Source organism: Microcaecilia unicolor, chromosome 6 (assembly GCF_901765095.1).
Source record: "Microcaecilia unicolor chromosome 6, aMicUni1.1, whole genome shotgun sequence".
Classification (NCBI taxonomy): domain Eukaryota; kingdom Metazoa; phylum Chordata; class Amphibia; order Gymnophiona; family Siphonopidae; genus Microcaecilia; species Microcaecilia unicolor.
In genome coordinates, this window is record NC_044036.1 from 10,842,768 (window position 1) to 10,859,827 (window position 17,060).

The 17,060-nt window shown below is 46.4% G+C and overlaps 1 protein-coding gene across 1 annotated transcript in view; it reads right to left on the reverse strand.

The window, feature by feature from the left end:
* CCDC24 (coiled-coil domain containing 24) overlaps window positions 1-17,060 on the reverse strand; it is a 115,364-nt gene that overhangs the window by 76,991 nt on the left and 21,313 nt on the right. The window contains exon 3 of the mRNA XM_030205355.1: window positions 5,617-5,795. Coding sequence (XP_030061215.1) covers window positions 5,617-5,795 — 179 coding nt within the window. The remainder of the gene's footprint in view (window positions 1-5,616; window positions 5,796-17,060) is intronic.

The window sequence follows — 17,060 nt, forward strand, 5'->3', positions numbered from 1 at the left end:
AGACAAACAGGACAAATAAGAGATAAGGGAATATTAAGGTGAAGATGATAAAATAAGGGTACTGAACAAGTGAATACATTTGAATACATTAGCTTACATTTGAAGACGGCCAGAGACAGAGCTTGACGTACCGGCTCAGGAAGTCTATTCCAGGCATATGGTGCAGCAAGATAAAAGGAACGGAGTCTGGAGTTAGCAGTGGAGGAGAAGGGTGCAGATAAGAGAGATTTACCCAGTGAACGGAGTTCCCTCGGAGGAATGTAGGGAGAGATGAGAGTGGACAGGTACTGAGGAGCTGCAGAGTGAATGCACTTATAGGTCAATAAGAGGAGTTTGAACTGTATGCGGAAACGGATAGGAAGCCAGTGAAGTGACTTGAGGAGAGGGCTAATATGAGCATAACGACACTGGCGGAATATTAGTCGTGCAGCAGAATTTTGAACAGATTGAAGAGAGAGAGGTGGCTAAGTGAGAGGCCTGTAATTATAATTTCTGAGCACATACCATATGTGCATGGTGCTGTACAAAGACACGAGAGCCATAAGTTCATAACAGGGCACCTTAATATTTTTATAAATCCCTATTTTATAAAGGCAATATGGGCACATATAAACCTTTATTTTAAAAAAAACTCCCAGAATTATCCTCAATAGTGTGCAGTCCTCTCACGAGGATTTACACCTGCTCCGAGGCTCATAACTAAAGGGTCATATCGATGCACATCTGAACCTCTGTCAAAGCCTGCGATTTCTTCATTTCTCACGGGCCGATGTTCAGAACTCGGCGCTATCTGGAACAGCGCCCTATCCATACCACGGGAGCAGCGCAGAAAAATAGCTCCCCAATGCTCAACTGTAAAAAGATGCAAATGATATGCGCACTATTTTGAGTGAAAGTAAAGGGGAGGAACACGCCTGGTGCATGCGCACAAGAGTTGTGATAAGCACATCTCTTGTACACATGCGCCAGGCAAACCCTGAAGCAAAGCGCACATGGGTACTGTTCCTCTGCGCTTTTAAATAGAAGCTCTTCAAAAAAAATTTTCACCTGAAAAGTTTATATTTAAGCACAGAAAAAAAAGCAATGTGTGCTATCACTTTTAGGTTTGCTCTGGCTCGCATACATTCGTCTTTCGCTACCACCGCTTAAAAGCTTGCACATTCCTTCAAAAATGGCAGCTTTTAAAGAAAAAATCATGGAAAATCCTCTCTTCAAACACTGCCAAGCCTGCTCCGAGTTAGCGTTAGGTTTTCAGTGGTAAGGGCGGCTTTGTTTTGCGCGCTGAGCGTTGGGAGGGAAGAGGAAATGACCTCATTGACATCCATTTGACTACATTTGCAGGCTATTTGCGCTAATCTTTGGTGCACACATTGAGGGGCATTCTCGAAAGGAACGTCCAAATTGCGATTTGGACATCCTTGCAAAACGGCGAAATCTAGGGGCGGGGAAACCCATATTTTCGAAACAAGATGCGCGTCCATCTTTCATTTCGAAAATACCATCAAGGACGTCCAAATCCTTAAATTTGGACGTCCCTAGATTTGGACGTCCCTAGACATGGTTTTTGGCGATTTTCAAAACCAAAGACATCCATCTCAGAAATGACCACATCCAAGCCATTTGGTCGTGGGAGGAGCCAGCATTTGTAGTGCACTGGTCCCCCTGACATGCCAGGACACCAACCGGGCACCCTAGGGGGCACTGCAGTGGACTTCAGAAATTGCTCCCAGGTACATAGCTCCCTTACCTTGTGTGCTGCGCCCCCCAAAACCCACTACCCACAACTGTACACCACTACCATAGCCCTTACGGGTGAAGGGGGGCACCTAGATGTGGGTACAGTGGGTTTCTGGTGGGTTTTGAAGGGCTCACATTTACCACCACAAGTGCAACAGGTAGGAGAGGGGGGTGGGCCTGGGTCCGCCTGTCTGAAGTGCACTGCACCCGCTAAAGTCCTTACTCAAAGCCCATCTCTTCTCCCTTGCTTTTGGCGCCTAACCACCCTCCCCATTCATGTTACCTACACTGACTACATAGTTGTAACCTTTAGATTGTAAGCTCTCTTGAGCAGGGACTGTCCTTCCCCATGCTAAACTTGTACAGCGCTGCGTAACCCTGGCAGCGCTATAGAAATGCTAAGTAGTAGTAGTATTAAAACTGCTCCAGGGACCTGCATACTGCTGTCACGGACCTGAGTATGACATCTGAGGTTGGCACGACATATTTTTAAAGATGTTTCTTGAGGGTGGGAGGGGGTTAGTGACCACTGGCGGAGTAAGGGGAGGTCATCCCCGATTCTATCCGGTGATCAACTGGTCATTTTGGGCACCTTTTTGTGCCTTAGTCGTAAGAAAAACAGGTCCGGGTGAAAACGTCCAAGTGTTCGTCAGGGACATCCTTGCTTTTTTCGATTATGGGTCAAGGACGTCCAAGTGTTAGGCACGCCCAAATCCCGCCTTCGCTACGCCTACGACAAGCCCCCTTGAACTTTAGCCATCCTTGCGACAGAGTGTAGTTGAGGACATCCTAAATCGGGTTTCGATTATACCGATTTGGACGACCCTGGGAGAAGGACGCCCATCTTCCGATTTATGTCAAAAGATGGACATCCTTCTCTTTCGAAAATGAGCCCATTTGTCTCCTGTGCTAGAGCCTTCTGGGCATCCTGCGCCAACGCCAGCGCTAATCGCCTTTAGCTCCAACATTAGGTTTTGAGCATTGGCCCATCAGTATGGCTATCACAATGCTCATCACCACCTGCCTAGACTACTCCAGCCTACTCCTCATGGCACACCTGCCCCAACCATTATGGTTTATGGCTGTTTGTTTGAAAATCTTTTATTGACAAATCTAAAACATCTCAAATATCACCCCTCCCTCTGCCCCCCCCCCCAACCCAAATACCATTCAATGCTACAAAACCAGATAAAAGGAAGAATTAATCCTGCCTCTGGGGCTATGAGGCTTATACCCCAACATACGCTGTATGGAATAAGCGGCCTACCCCATTCTCCAATCCCACCCACACCCTCCCCCCCTCCCAGGAACCCATCACAATAGAGATCTTACTGGTCTGTGTGAAATTTGTTGAGCACACAACTATGTGCCTTAGGAGACAATTGCTTCATGTAGAGACCCCACACCGAAATGAATGTTTTTGCCCATCTGGGAGAAAGGTGAGGCCCCTGAGGACTCCCACAACATAAGCTCGTGCAGTTTATTCCTCCAGTACCAAAATGTTGGTGCAGCATCGGAGAACCAGTGATTGAGAATGCATTTCCCCCCCCAAAATGCATGCTTTCCCCAAGAAATACTTAATCCCTAAGGTTCTCCCTCCCACTATGGAAAAGGTAAGGTTTATGGGTGTTTGATATCCCACCAGTTACGGAACACCTAGCACCCACCTGGGGCTAACCCTGGGGTTACTTAGAGAGTCTGTCCCACCACTGCTCAGGCCCACTACCACCAGTGCAAGTGCTTTATTCTGGCATACCCTTCCTCCCACCTGCTGGGTTACGCTTGCATCTGAAATCTCCCACCCGCAACTTAATTCCCCAGTGGTTTCTAAGGAGAATGGGGCTACTACACTTCCAGGGGTCCCACAGTTCCTAGAAAGCACCCAAAGACCCAAAACACAAACAACCTGGATTCATAGTCAGTCCAGGACAAACAGAGCTAATAAATTAATTGATTTATTATCAAAACAAGTTAGAACAGTGAACGGATGAATAGGGTGTAATTAGTAGACAATAACAGATAAATTAAACAGGAATCAATATTAAACTAACTAAACACTTATTCACTACCTGAGTAGCACCTGGGGAGTTCAGGAAAATTAACTGCTCACAGTCTTTGAACAGGGTCTCAGTATAGAGGTCTGTACCTTCCACACTCCCACGCTGAGACTAAAGATTTCCAGCAGATCAATTAGAGCCCAGAGCATAAACACTGAGGGACTTCTGACCAACAGGAGTGCAGATTGCTTCTCAGCTTAGGCGGGAAAAATAAACTGTCACTTCGGTAACAACTTTACAAACAAAGGACAGACACCGTCTGCTCACCAAACAAAGGAAATACACAGCATAAAAAATAGCTATACAATTTACAAGCAGGAAAATTCCCTGTTTTGCCACACCACCCTTACTGCTCAAGGTTATTAGGCAGAGCTAGGCAGTCACCTAGGGCAGCAAAGAACAGCTTTAGTGAAAGCAAAATTCCAGGTCCTCACAGCCAAACGCAAAGAACCATCAGCACAGATTTTAAACTGCATTTTTATAGCATGTTCGTGTGATGAGCAGAAGTGGGGGGGGGGGGGGCTGAAAGTTAATTGAGGGGGCGTGCAAGGATGATTCTGACCTAATGTGGACTCTTATAGATCGTTTCATCCCAATAATTGGTCCAAAGCAGTTTATAATAAGGTAAAAAAGGCACAATGAATTAACCAATGATAAACTAACACCGATGCTTTTGAAATAAATAAATGTTTAGTTATGTAAGGAATGTTTAAGGAAGGTAACGTAACAAGATGTTCTATCTGTTGGAACAGGATAATGCATTCCATTTCCAGACTGCTTGAAAGGAGAAGGACTTTTCAAGAATTATTGTAAAGCGTACTTGTGTGTTAAGAGAAGAGCAGGTTAGAAAAAAATCCAATATTTTAAAAGCTAGGCAGGCAACTTTAAATTCTACTCGAGCTCTTACAATGAAGACACCCCAAAAGAGGTGTACCATGATTGTACGTTGTCTGTAAATCAATTTGGCCTCATTGTTCTGCAACAGTTGGAGCGTTTTTGTAAGTGTAAAAGAAACAGCGAAGTAAAGTGCATTGCAGTAGTCCAACCGAGATAAATCAATGCTTGCAGCACCAATATAGAAAACTGACTTTCCGAAAAATAGAAGCAAATAGCTCTCAATAAAAGCATTTTTTTAAATAGAAATTACTAACCTGAAGACCAAATGTCAAGGAAGAAGTTAAAAGGCTGAAGATTTGCATAGGTAGCCCACCCCCTTGCACCAGCTCTGCCTCAGGATTTCCTGTGGAATTATCATGTAATGATGTAGTCAGGGCTGTGCCTAGGGTCTCCGGCGCCCCCATGCAGTTGGCGCCCCCCCTCTCCGGCGCCCCCCCTGCAGTTGCCCCCCCTCCCCGAAAACGATCGCTACACTACCCGCCCTCTTCTCCCCAGATCCTTTTCCTTTTTTTTTGTTTAAATTTACCTCTGTCCGGCGGCAGCGTAGCGTTAGTGAGAAGGAGGCGGCGCTCCCCCACCCCGACGTGTCAGACAGTCTTCCCTTCGCTCAGTGTCCCGCCTTCTTCTGACGTCATTTCTGATGTCAGAAGAAGGCAGAACTGAGCGAAGGGAAGACTGACACGTCGGGGTGGGGGAGCGCCGCCTCCTTCTCACTAACGCTACGCTGCCGCCGGACAGAGGTAAATTTAAACAAAAAAAAAAGGAAAAGGATCTGGGGAGAAGAGGGCGAGATAAGCATGGTGCGGCGGGGCGCCCCCCAGAGGATGGCGCCCTCCTGCCATGCTTACCTCGCTTACCGTGTTGGCACAGCCCTGAATGTAGTGGTTTGTGTGAAGACCTCCCTTTCCTCCTCCCTTGCTCTTACCTGCCCTCTTTGTGAGCCCTCTGCTGAACACTCAGCAACAGCAGCCGGATCTCCTCTTTCAACATGTCCTTGATCATGGGCGGGTCAGCTAAGACAGGTCCGCTGCTTGGCACAGGGAGACAATCTCCAGAGAAGGTGCCTGACCGCAGTTCATGCCACACCTTTAACCAGGTGTCTACCTAAAAGAGAGGTCACACACTTACACTTGTACAGAACCAGTATAACTGTCTGCTGAGTACGACATACGTCTTCAGGGTCAAGGAAGAAATGCACTACAAAGTTACATGACTGGCTGGAAACTTTCAGGTAGGTTTAACAAATGAGTGCATAATTTATTCTGTAAACCACCTAGTGTTGAACTATGGCATAAGGAACACAGTAGAGAACTAAGTTATATGACAGAAGAAAACGGCAAATTCATTCACAGGTAACAGGCGAGAACTAGCTGGTTATCTTTGGGTTCAGCAGCTCCCTAGTCAAGTTATGACTCAAGAAAGTGAAGTTGCTTACTGGTAATGAAGGAACTCCATAAACCACACTACATCACTAAAGACAGCTCCTGCCTCAGACGCTCTCAGGAAAAGCGTCCAAAGTCCTTCCAGACTTTGTGCGAGTGGTCCTGCACGGCTGCTGGTCACATTCGCCTCTCACTTCATATCATTGCTACTGGTCTTGAACTGGAGAGGTATAGGGGTGGGAAAGTGTGACTGCATTCTGCTGATGTTTACAGAGTACCCCCATTGCAGGTAAGCAACTTGACCTTCCTAGGGCATAATAAGAGCAATTCTATATACTAGGCGGGGCATTTTCGATAGAACGTCTAAATCAGAATTTGGACGTTTTACAAAAACATCCAAATTCTGAACAGGAAAGAAGGTCATTTTTGAAAAAGATAGACGTCTATATTTTGTGTTCGAAAATGCTATGGACGTTTTGTGTTTTGGACTGGGTTTTTTTTTTTGGTCCATTTTTGAACAAAAAACGTTCAAATGCAAAACATCCAAAACAGAGGAGTGGCTTAATGGTTAGTGCAGTGGACTTTGATCCTGACAATATGGGTTCAATTACCACTGCTGCTCCTTGTGACTTTGGGCAAGTCAAATGCACAAGGGGCATTTTTGGATATGACATCTAAGTCTGAATTTGGACGTTTTTTGTAAAACGTCCAAAATCAGAACTAGAAAGGTAATTTTCTACAAAACAAATAGTCTATCTTTTCCTTTTGAAAATGCTGTTTGGAAAAAACATTTTCGGGCTCATTTTCGAAAGCGAAGGATGTCCATCTTTCGACATAAATCGGAAGATGGGCATCCTTCTCACAGGGTCGTCCAAATCGGAATGGAGGAGTGGCCTAGTGGCCTAGTGGTTAGGGTGGTGGACTTTGGTCCTGGGGAACTGAGGAACTGAGTTTGATTCCCACTTCAGGCTCAGGCAGCTCCTTGTGACTCTGGGCAAGTCACTTAACCCTCCATTGCCCCATGTAAGCCGCATTGAGCCTGCCATGAGTGGGAAAGCGCGGGGTACAAATGTAACTAAAATAAAATAGATACTATTGGAGATTCTACATGGAATGTTGCTATTCCACTAGCAACATTCCATGTAGAAGGCTGCGCAGGCTTCTGTTTCTGTGAGTCGGACGTCAGACTCACAGAAGCAGAAGCCTGCGCAGCCACATTGGTGATCTGCAAGGGCCGACTTCTACATGGAATGTTGCTAGTGGAATAGCAACATTCCATGTAGAATCTCAAATAGTAGCAACAGTGGAGGAGTGCCCTAGTAGTTAGGGTGGAGTTAGGGTGGTGGACTTTGGTCCTGAGGAACTGAGTTTGATTCCCACTTCAGGCACAGGCAGCTCCTTGTGACTCTGGGCAAGTCACTTAACCCTCCATTGCCCCATGTAAGCCGCATTGAGCCTGCCATGAGTGGGAAAGCGCAGGGTACAAATGTAACAAAAAAAAATCGGTATAATTGAAGCTCGATTTAGGACACCTTCAACTGCACACTGTCACAAGGACGGTCAAATTTCAAGGGGGCGTGTCGGAGGCGTAGCGAAGGCAGGACTTGGGCATGCCTAACACTTGGACGTCCTTGACCCAAAATCAAAAAAACAAGGACGTCCCTGACGAGCACTTGGACGTTTTCACCCAGACCTGTTTTTCTTACGACTAAGGCACAAAAAGGTGCTCAAAATGACCAGATGACCACTGGAGGGAATTAGGGATGACCTCCCCTTACTCCCCCAGTGGTCACCAAAACCCTCCCACCCTCAAAAAACATCTTTAAATATATTTTATGCCAGCCTCAGATGTCATACTCAGGTCCGTGACAGCAGTATGCAGGTCCATGGAGCAGTTTTAGTGGGTACTGCAGTGCACTGCAGACAGGCGGACCCCGCCCCCCTCCCCCCACCTGTTACATTTGTGGAGGAAACAGCGAGCCCCACAAACCCACTATACCCACATCTAGGAGTCCCTCTTCACCCTAAGGGCTATGGTAGTGGTGTACAGTTGGGGGTAGTGGGTTTTGGGGGGTTCAGCACACAAGGTAAGGGAGCTATGTTCCTGGGAGCAATTTATGAAGTCCACTGCAGTGCCCCCTCGGGTGCGCTTTTGGTGTCCTGGCATGTCAGGGGGACCAGTGCACTACAAATGCTGGCTCCTCCCATGACCAAATGGCTTGCATTTGGTCATTTTTGACATGGACGTCTTTGGTTTCGAAAATCGCCAAAAATCTGAAACGTCCATGCCTAGGGACGTCCAAATCTAGAGACAGTGAAATTTAAGGATTTGGACGTCCCTGACGGTATTTTCGAAACAAAAGATGGACCATCTTGTTTCGAAAATATGGGTTTCCCCACCCCTGGATCGGGACGTTTTGCAAGGATGTCCAAATCAAAACTTGGACGTCCCTTTCGAAAATGCCCCTCCGTGTGATTTGAACGTTTTATTGTTTGGTCCGTTTTCAAACAAAAAACATCCAAATGCAAAACGTACAAAATACACAAGAAAACCTACAATAGAGTGAAACCATTCACGTGTTCTAAGTGTGGTAAAAGCTTTGGTTGTAATGTAAATCTCAAAGCACGTCAGAAAGTCCACAAGGCAGAGAAACCATCTGCATGTATAGAGTCTGGTAAAAGCTTTCTTTGGTCAGAAGGTAAACCTCACAATACACCAGAGAATACACACAGAAGTGAAACCATTTACATGTCCTCCTGACTGTGGTAAAAGTTTTGGCTGGAAAGAAAGCCTCACATGGCATCAGAGAATCCACACAGGGATGAAACCATTTACATGCCCTGAGGAGGTAAAAGCTTCAGTTGTATTAGGGTATTCAGGTAATTAGGGAACGTAAGCTCTTGCTATGTAGTATGGAAAAATAGCACTCTGGTATTTATATATATATAATGAGACCTATCTATAGATCTGAATTCAAAGCCCAAATCTACTGATAAACAATAGACACAAGGCTCAGATGTTATAAAAAAAATTAGAAAGTTTGGCATCAGGTAGAATAGTAGAAAAGTGACATCCCAGGAAAGCAATAGGGCATCCCTTGGGGGCACTGCAGTGGACTTTATAAAATGCCCCCATATACACATCTCACCATTGCTCCCTTACCTTGTCTACTGAGCCCCCCAAAACCCACTACCCCCAACTGTACACCACTACCATAGCCCTTACAAGTGAAGGAAGCACCATGGAGGAGTGACCTAGTGGCCTAGTGGTTAGGGTGGTGGACTTTGGTCCTGGGGAACTGAGGAACTGAGTTCGATTCCCACTTCAGGCACAGGCAGCTCCTTGTGACTCTGGGCAAGTCACTTAACCCTCCATTGCCCCATGTAAGCCGCATTGAGCCTGCCATGAGTGGGAAAGCGCAGGGTACAAATGTAACAAAAATAAAATAGATACTATTGGACATTCTACATGGAATGTTGCTACTATTGGAGATTCTACATGGAATGTTGCTATTCCACTAGCAACATTCCATGTAGAAGGCTGCGCAGGCTTCTGTTTCTGTGAGTCTGACGTCCTGCACGTACGTGCAGGACGTCAGACTCACAGAAGCAGAAGGCTGCGCGGCCACATTGGTGATCTGCAAGGGCCGACTTCTACATGGAATGTTCCATGTAGAATCTCAAATAGTAGCAACAGTGGAGGAGTGGCCTAGTGGTTAGGGTGGTGGACTTTGGTCCTGGGGAACTGAGGAACTGAGTTCGATTCCCGGCACAGGCAGCTCCTTGTGACTCTGGGCAAGTCACTTAACCCTCCATTGCCCCATGTAAGCCGCATTGAGCCTGCCATGAGTGGGAAAGCGCGGGGTACAAATGTAACAAAAATAAAATAGATACTATTGGAGATTCTACATGGAATGTTGCTACTATTGGACATTCTACATGAAATGTTGCTATTCCACTAGCAACATTCCATGTAGAAGGCTGCGCAGGCTTCTGTTTCTGTGAGTCTGACGTCCTGCACGTACGTGCAGGATGTCAGACTCACAGAAGCAGAAGCCTGCGCGGCCACATTGGTGATCTGCAAGGGCCGACTTCTAGTGGAATAGCAACATTCCATGTAGAATCTCAAATAGTAGCAACAGTGGAGGAGTGGCCTAGTGGTTAGGGTGGTGGACTTTGGTCCTGGGGAACTGAGGAACTGAGTTTGATTCCCGGCACTGGCAGCTCCTTGTGACTCTGGGCAAGTCACTTAACCCTCCATTGCCCGCCGCATTGAGCCTGCCATGAGTGGGAAAGTGCGGGGTACAAATGTAACAAAAAAAAATATGTTGGTACAGTGGGTTTCTGGTGGGTTTTGGAGGACTCAAAGTTTCCTCCACGAATGTAACAGGTAAGGGGAGGTAGAAGCCTGGGTCTACTTGTCTGCAGTGCACTGCACCACTACTAGACTACTCCAGGGACCTGCATGCTATTCTAATGGACCTGAATATAACATCAGAATATGGCAAGTAATATTTTAATCACATTTTTGGGGGGGTGGGAGGGGGTTAATGACCATTGGGGGAGTAAGAGCATCTTTTTGTGTGGAGTGGAAGAGTAGCCTAGTGGTTAGTGCAGTGGACTTTGAACCTGGGGTCAGGGCCACCGTGAGTGTAGGCCGCCCCCCCCCCCCCCCGCTGCTGCAGTCCGCGGTCTCACCTGCCTGCCTCCACGGCTCCGGGCCTCCTATATTCAAAGTGGCAGTCGCAGATCGCCTCCCTTCGGGCCTTCCCTCCCTGTGTCCCACCCTCATCTGATGTAGCTTCCGGTTTCCGCAAGTGTGGGACACAGGGAGGGAAGGCCCGAAGGGAGGCGATCTGCGACTGCTGCTTCGAATGCAGGGGGCCCGGAGCCGAGGTGGCAGGCAGGTGAGACCGGGGACTGCAGCGCCGGTGGCCTGACCCCAGCGCCCGGGCCAGGGGAATTTTGTCCCCCCTGCCCACCCTCTCTGCGGCCCTGCCTGGGGTAGGGCGTTCAATTCCCACTGCAGCTACTCGTTATAAAAACAGGTCTAGCTCAAAACGTCTAAATTTTAGTCCTGGATGTTTTTGTTTTGTTCCATTATGGCTGAAAGACGTCTAAGTCTTAGGAACACCCAAGTCCCGCCTTGAACACGCCCCCTTGAGATTTAGACGTCCTTCTGACGGACTTCAGAGAAAAACATCTAAAAAGAGGTTTCGAAAATACTATTTGGATGTTTTTGTGAGATAAACGTCCAAATGCAGGTTTATGTCACTTTTTGGACATTTTTCTCTTTTGAAAATGAGCCCTTAGGTGTGTTATGCGTATAAAAGTTTAGAATAATGACATATAGGCGTGTATGTGGACAGAGCGATGGGGCTGGATGGCATAAATCCGAGAGTACTGAAGAAGCTACAGACGTTCTAGTAGCTCCGCTGATTGACCTTTTCAGTGCTTCTCTAGAGTCAGGAGTGGTCCCGGAGGACTGGAGAAGAGCAGATGTGGTCCCTCTCCACAAAAGCAGAAGGAAGAAGTTGGGAGCTACAGGCCGGTAAGTCTGACTTCTGTGGTAAGTATTACTTATTATTATTATTTATTGCATTTGTATCCCACATTTTTCCCACCTATTTGCAGGCTCAAAGTGGCTTACATAATGTTGTTAACAATGTCATTACAAGATATTAGATACAGTTAGTATTGTGCAGAGATTGAGTAGGGAAGAGAGAGGAAGGGAGAGAGTGATCGGGAGTTCTGTAGTTGGATTTTCATCACCGATTGGGTTGGTGAGGTGAATTGGTGAGTTGTCAGTTATATATGCTTATATGGTCTGTGCCCTGAAAAGGACAGGTACAAATTCAAGGTAAGGTATACACATATGAGTTTGTCTTGGGCAGACTGGATGGACCATGCAGGTCTTTTTCTGCCGTCATCTACTATGTATGTCTTCAGAGCTTTGCGAAAGATAGTTATATCGTTGATTGTTTTCAGGTCTGTAGGTAGTGCATTCCATAACTGCGTGCTCATATAGGAGAAGGAAGTGGCATGCATCAACTTGTATTTTAGTCCTTTACAGCTGGGGAAGTGTAGGTTGAGAAATTTGTGGGATGATCTTGTGGCATTTCTGGGAGGTAGGTCCACGAGGTTAGACATGTACATTGGGGCGTCTGCATGAATGATTTTGTGAACAATCGTGCAGATTTTGAACGCAATTCGTTCCTTAAGTGGTAGCCAGTGAAGTTTCTCTCTTAAGGGTTTAATTAAGTAAATTAATGCAAATGCTTTTAAAACAGAGAATAGTAAAGTTTTTGGAATCCAATAGATTACAAGACCCGAGGCAACATAGTTTCACTAGAACCAAGTCTTGTCAGACGAATCTGATCGATTCCTTTGACTGGGTGACCAGAGAGTTGGATCGAGGGAAAGCAATAGATGTGGTGTATCTAGATTTTACCAAATACCAAAGTAGAGAGGTGTGGTAGCCATGTTAGTCCACTCTTAAAGGTTATCAATAGAAATCAAAATAAAACATGGAAAAGAAAATAAGATGATACCTTTTTTATTGGACATAACTGAATACATTTCTTGATTAGCTTTCGAAGGTTGCCCTTCTTCATCAGATCGGAAATAAGCAAATGTGGTAGCAGATAGTATATACAGTGGTGGAAATAAGTATTTGATCCCTTGCTGATTTTGTAAGTTTGCCCACTGACAAAGACATGAGCAGCCCATAATTGAAGGGTAGGTTATTGGTAACAGTGAGAGATAGCACATCACAAATTAAATCCGGAAAATCACATTGTGGAAAGTATATGAATTTATTTGCATTCTGCAGAGGGAAATAAGTATTTGATCCCCCACCAACCAGTAAGAGATCTGGCCCCTACAGACCAGGTAGATGCTCCAAATCAACTCGTTACCTGCATGACAGACAGCTGTCGGCAATGGTCACCTGTATGAAAGACACCTGTCCACAGACTCAGTGAATCAGTCAGACTCTAACCTCTACAAAATGGCCAAGAGCAAGGAGCTGTCTAAGGATGTCAGGGACAAGATCATACACCTGCACAAGGCTGGAATGGGCTACAAAACCATCAGTAAGACGCTGGGCGAGAAGGAGACAACTGTTGGTGCCATAGTAAGAAAATGGAAGAAGTACAAAATGACTGTCAATCGACAAAGATCTGGGGCTCCACGCAAAATCTCACCTCGTGGGGTATCCTTGATCATGAGGAAGGTTAGAAATCAGCCTACAACTACAAGGGGGGAACTTGTCAATGATCTCAAGGCAGCTGGGACCACTGTCACCACGAAAACCATTGGTAACACATTACGACATAACGGATTGCAATCCTGCAGTGCCCGCAAGGTCCCCCTGCTCCGGAAGGCACATGTGACGGCCCGTCTGAAGTTTGCCAGTGAACACCTGGATGATGCCGAGAGTGATTGGGAGAAGGTGCTGTGGTCAGATGAGACAAAAATTGAGCTCTTTGGCATGAACTCAACTCGCCGTGTTTGGAGGAAGAGAAATGCTGCCTATGACCCAAAGAACACCGTCCCCACTGTCAAGCATGGAGGTGGAAATGTTATGTTTTGGGGGTGTTTCTCTGCTAAGGGCACAGGACTACTTCACCGCATCAATGGGAGAATGGATGGGGCCATGTACCGTACAATTCTGAGTGACAACCTCCTTCCCTCCGCCAGGGCCTTAAAAATGGGTCGTGGCTGGGTCTTCCAGCATGACAATGACCCAAAACATACAGCCAAGGCAACAAAGGAGTGGCTCAGGAAGAAGCACATTAGGGTCATGGAGTGGCCTAGCCAGTCACCAGACCTTAATCCCATTGAAAACTTATGGAGGGAGCTGAAGCTGCGAGTTGCCAAGCGACAGCCCAGAACTCTTAATGATTTAGAGATGATCTGCAAAGAGGAGTGGACCAAAATTCCTCCTGACGTGTGCAAACCTCATCATCAACTACAGAAGACGTCTGACCGCTGTGCTTGCCAACAAGGGTTTTGCCACCAAGTATTAGGTCTTGTTTGCCAGAGGGATTAAATACTTATTTCCCTCTGCAGAATGCAAATAAATTCATATACTTTCCACAATGTGATTTTCCGGATTTAATTTGTGATGTGCTATCTCTCACTGTTACCAATAACCTACCCTTCAATTATGGGCTGCTCATGTCTTTGTCAGTGGGCAAACTTACAAAATCAGCAAGGGATCAAATACTTATTTCCACCACTGTATAAGAGAAACATTAAAGCATTACTTTGACAGTCTGACAGAGTGGGAGGGTGGGGGTGGGTAGGAGGTATGCATGGGAACATCAAAGCATTTCATTGATATTCTAACAGGATGGGTGTTGGTAGGTTAGAGGAGGGTGGTAAACAGAGAAATACAATTTTATGGTTTATAATGGGCTAGAAAACCCAGATCCTTGTTAAGTCCTGTCTGTTGGGTGTCCAAAGGGACTCATATATACTATCTGCTACCACATTTGCTTATTTCCGATCTGAGGAAGAAGGGCAACCTTCGAAAGCTAATCAAGAAATGTATTAAGTTATGTCCAATAAAAAAGGTATCATCTTATTTTCTTTTCCATGTTTTCTTTTGATTTCTATTGATAACCAAATAACAACAAATTTCAGGAAATGCAGAGAGATCATAGAATACCCCAAAGAACAAAGGTCTCTCAAAAAAGTGAAGTAAGATATTTCAAAGGATTCATATTGATAAAGTTCTTTATTTCACCACTAGTAAAACATAGTAACATAGTAGATGACGGCAGAAAAAGACCTGCACGGTCCATCCAGTCTGCCCAACAAGATAACTCATATTTGCTGCTTTTTGTGTATACCCTACTTTGATTTGTACCTGTGCTCTTCAGGGCACAGACCGTATAAGTCTGCCCAGCACTATCCCCGCCTACCAACTACCAGCCCCGCCTCCCGCCACCGGCTCTGGCACAGACCGTATAAGTCTGCCCAGCACTATCCCTGCCTCCCACCTCCGGCTCTGGCACAGACCGTATAAATCTGCCTAGCACTATCCCCGCCTCCCAATCACCAGCCCCGCCTCCCACCACTGGCTCTGCCACCCGATCTCGACTAAGCTCCTGAGGATCCATTCCTTCTGCACAGAATTCCTTTATGCTTATCCCACACACGCTTGAATTCCGTTACTGTTTTCATTTCCACCACCTCCCATGGGAGAGCAATCCAAGCATCCACTACTCTCTCCCGTTTCTCAAAAAAATGAAATTGGTGCTAGCAAGGCTATTTTGAAATGGTGATTATGTTTTAAAGGCTCTCGGCAAAGCAATTTCTCCTCTCTCCCCTGCCCTCCCCTCCATGTCCAGCGATTCTTCCCTCCCCTCCCCTCCTTGTCCTGTGATTCTGACCTCCCCTCAATGTGTAGCAATTCTCCTCTGCCCTGCCGTCCCCTCCGTGTCCTGCAATTCTGGCGTCCCCTCCATATCCAGCGATTCTCCTCTGCCCTGCCCTGCCTTCCGTATCCCAGGGTTCTGGCCTCCCCTCAATGTCCAGCGATTGTCCTCTGCCCTGCCCTCCCCTCCATGTCCAGCGATTCTCTTCTGCTCTGCCCTCCGTATCCCAGGATTCTGGCCTCCCCTCCATGTCCAGCGATTCTCCTCTGCACTGCCCTCCCCTTGTTGTCCCACGATTCTGATGTCCCCTCCATGTCCAGCAATTCTCTTCTGCTCTGCCCTCCGTATCCCAGGATTCTGGCCTCCCTTCCTTGACCAGCGATTGTCCTCTACCCTGCTCTCCCATCCATGTCCCGCGGGGGGAGGGGAAAAGGTGACAGGGGGTGGAGCAAGAGTGTGACAGGGGCGGAGTGAGGGTGTGTGGTGGGGGCGGGGCATGTGTCCTCCTTTTTGGGGAACAAAATATGGTAACCCTAGTCTACACTAATAGGTGGACATATTGACAGCTCCCAGGGAAAACTCTGTTTATTTGCTACATATTATACTCTATTGGGGTTTTTATTTTCCTTGATAACTGAATAATTGCTTATTGGCTTCTTTTAATAAAGATTTATTAAATCTAATACTTATTTAGTAGCCAGAGTTTTTCTGGCCTGGGGGAGTAAAGATTTACTCGAGGGTCCCCCCCCCCCCCCCCCAGGAGACCTCCAGAAGGCTACTCTGTCTCTGAGGCAAAGACAGAAGTGCAATGGTACTTTCAGTAATTGGAAAATCAGGCCAGTGCCAGGCAAACTTCTACGATCTGTGCCCCTATTATGGCTAGACACAGCTGGGGTGGGCTTCTCCAGTAGTTGGGGAGTACGTTCAGTGCCAGGCAGTCCTCTACGGTCTGTGCCCTGAAAATAGCAGCTCTTATATTGCAACACAAGCTATGAGTTTATCTTATTGGCCAGATTGGATGGACCATGCAGGTCTTTATCTGCCGTCATCTACTATGTTACTAGTCAGTGTTTGAAGAAGCTTTTAGGAGTGGAATCATTTCTCCAGAAAAGCTTGTTATAAACTTAGGTTATAGCAATTGAAGGAGGTTGGAGAAAGATCTGAGGCCCAGGAGTTGGCCATTAAGTCAGTTCAATCGGTGCACGCTACCCTTATTAAAGAAAATAAGTGGTTACATGGGAAGATTGAGGCTCTTGAAAATCGGCAGAGGGCTAACACTCTGCGAGTGATAAATTTTCCTAAACAACAACTGACTGCACCTATTCTGACTTTTAAAAAATACCTATTGGAAGTGTTAAAGGTGCCGGAACCAGCATGCCCGGCTATCTCACAGATATATTATTTGCAACCATTTAAACGAGTGGTGCAGGGCGTGCAGGCTGGTGTTGAGGAGTCTGCTGTGCGGTTTGACACCTTGGACTTCATTAGGGAGCTGGAGGGTGAGGAGGAGCGGCAGGAGCGCGCTACTCTTATTGTGACATTTATTTCTCATTTTGATAGAGATCGGATTTTGAAGCTGTTCTTTAAATTTCGGAAGGAAA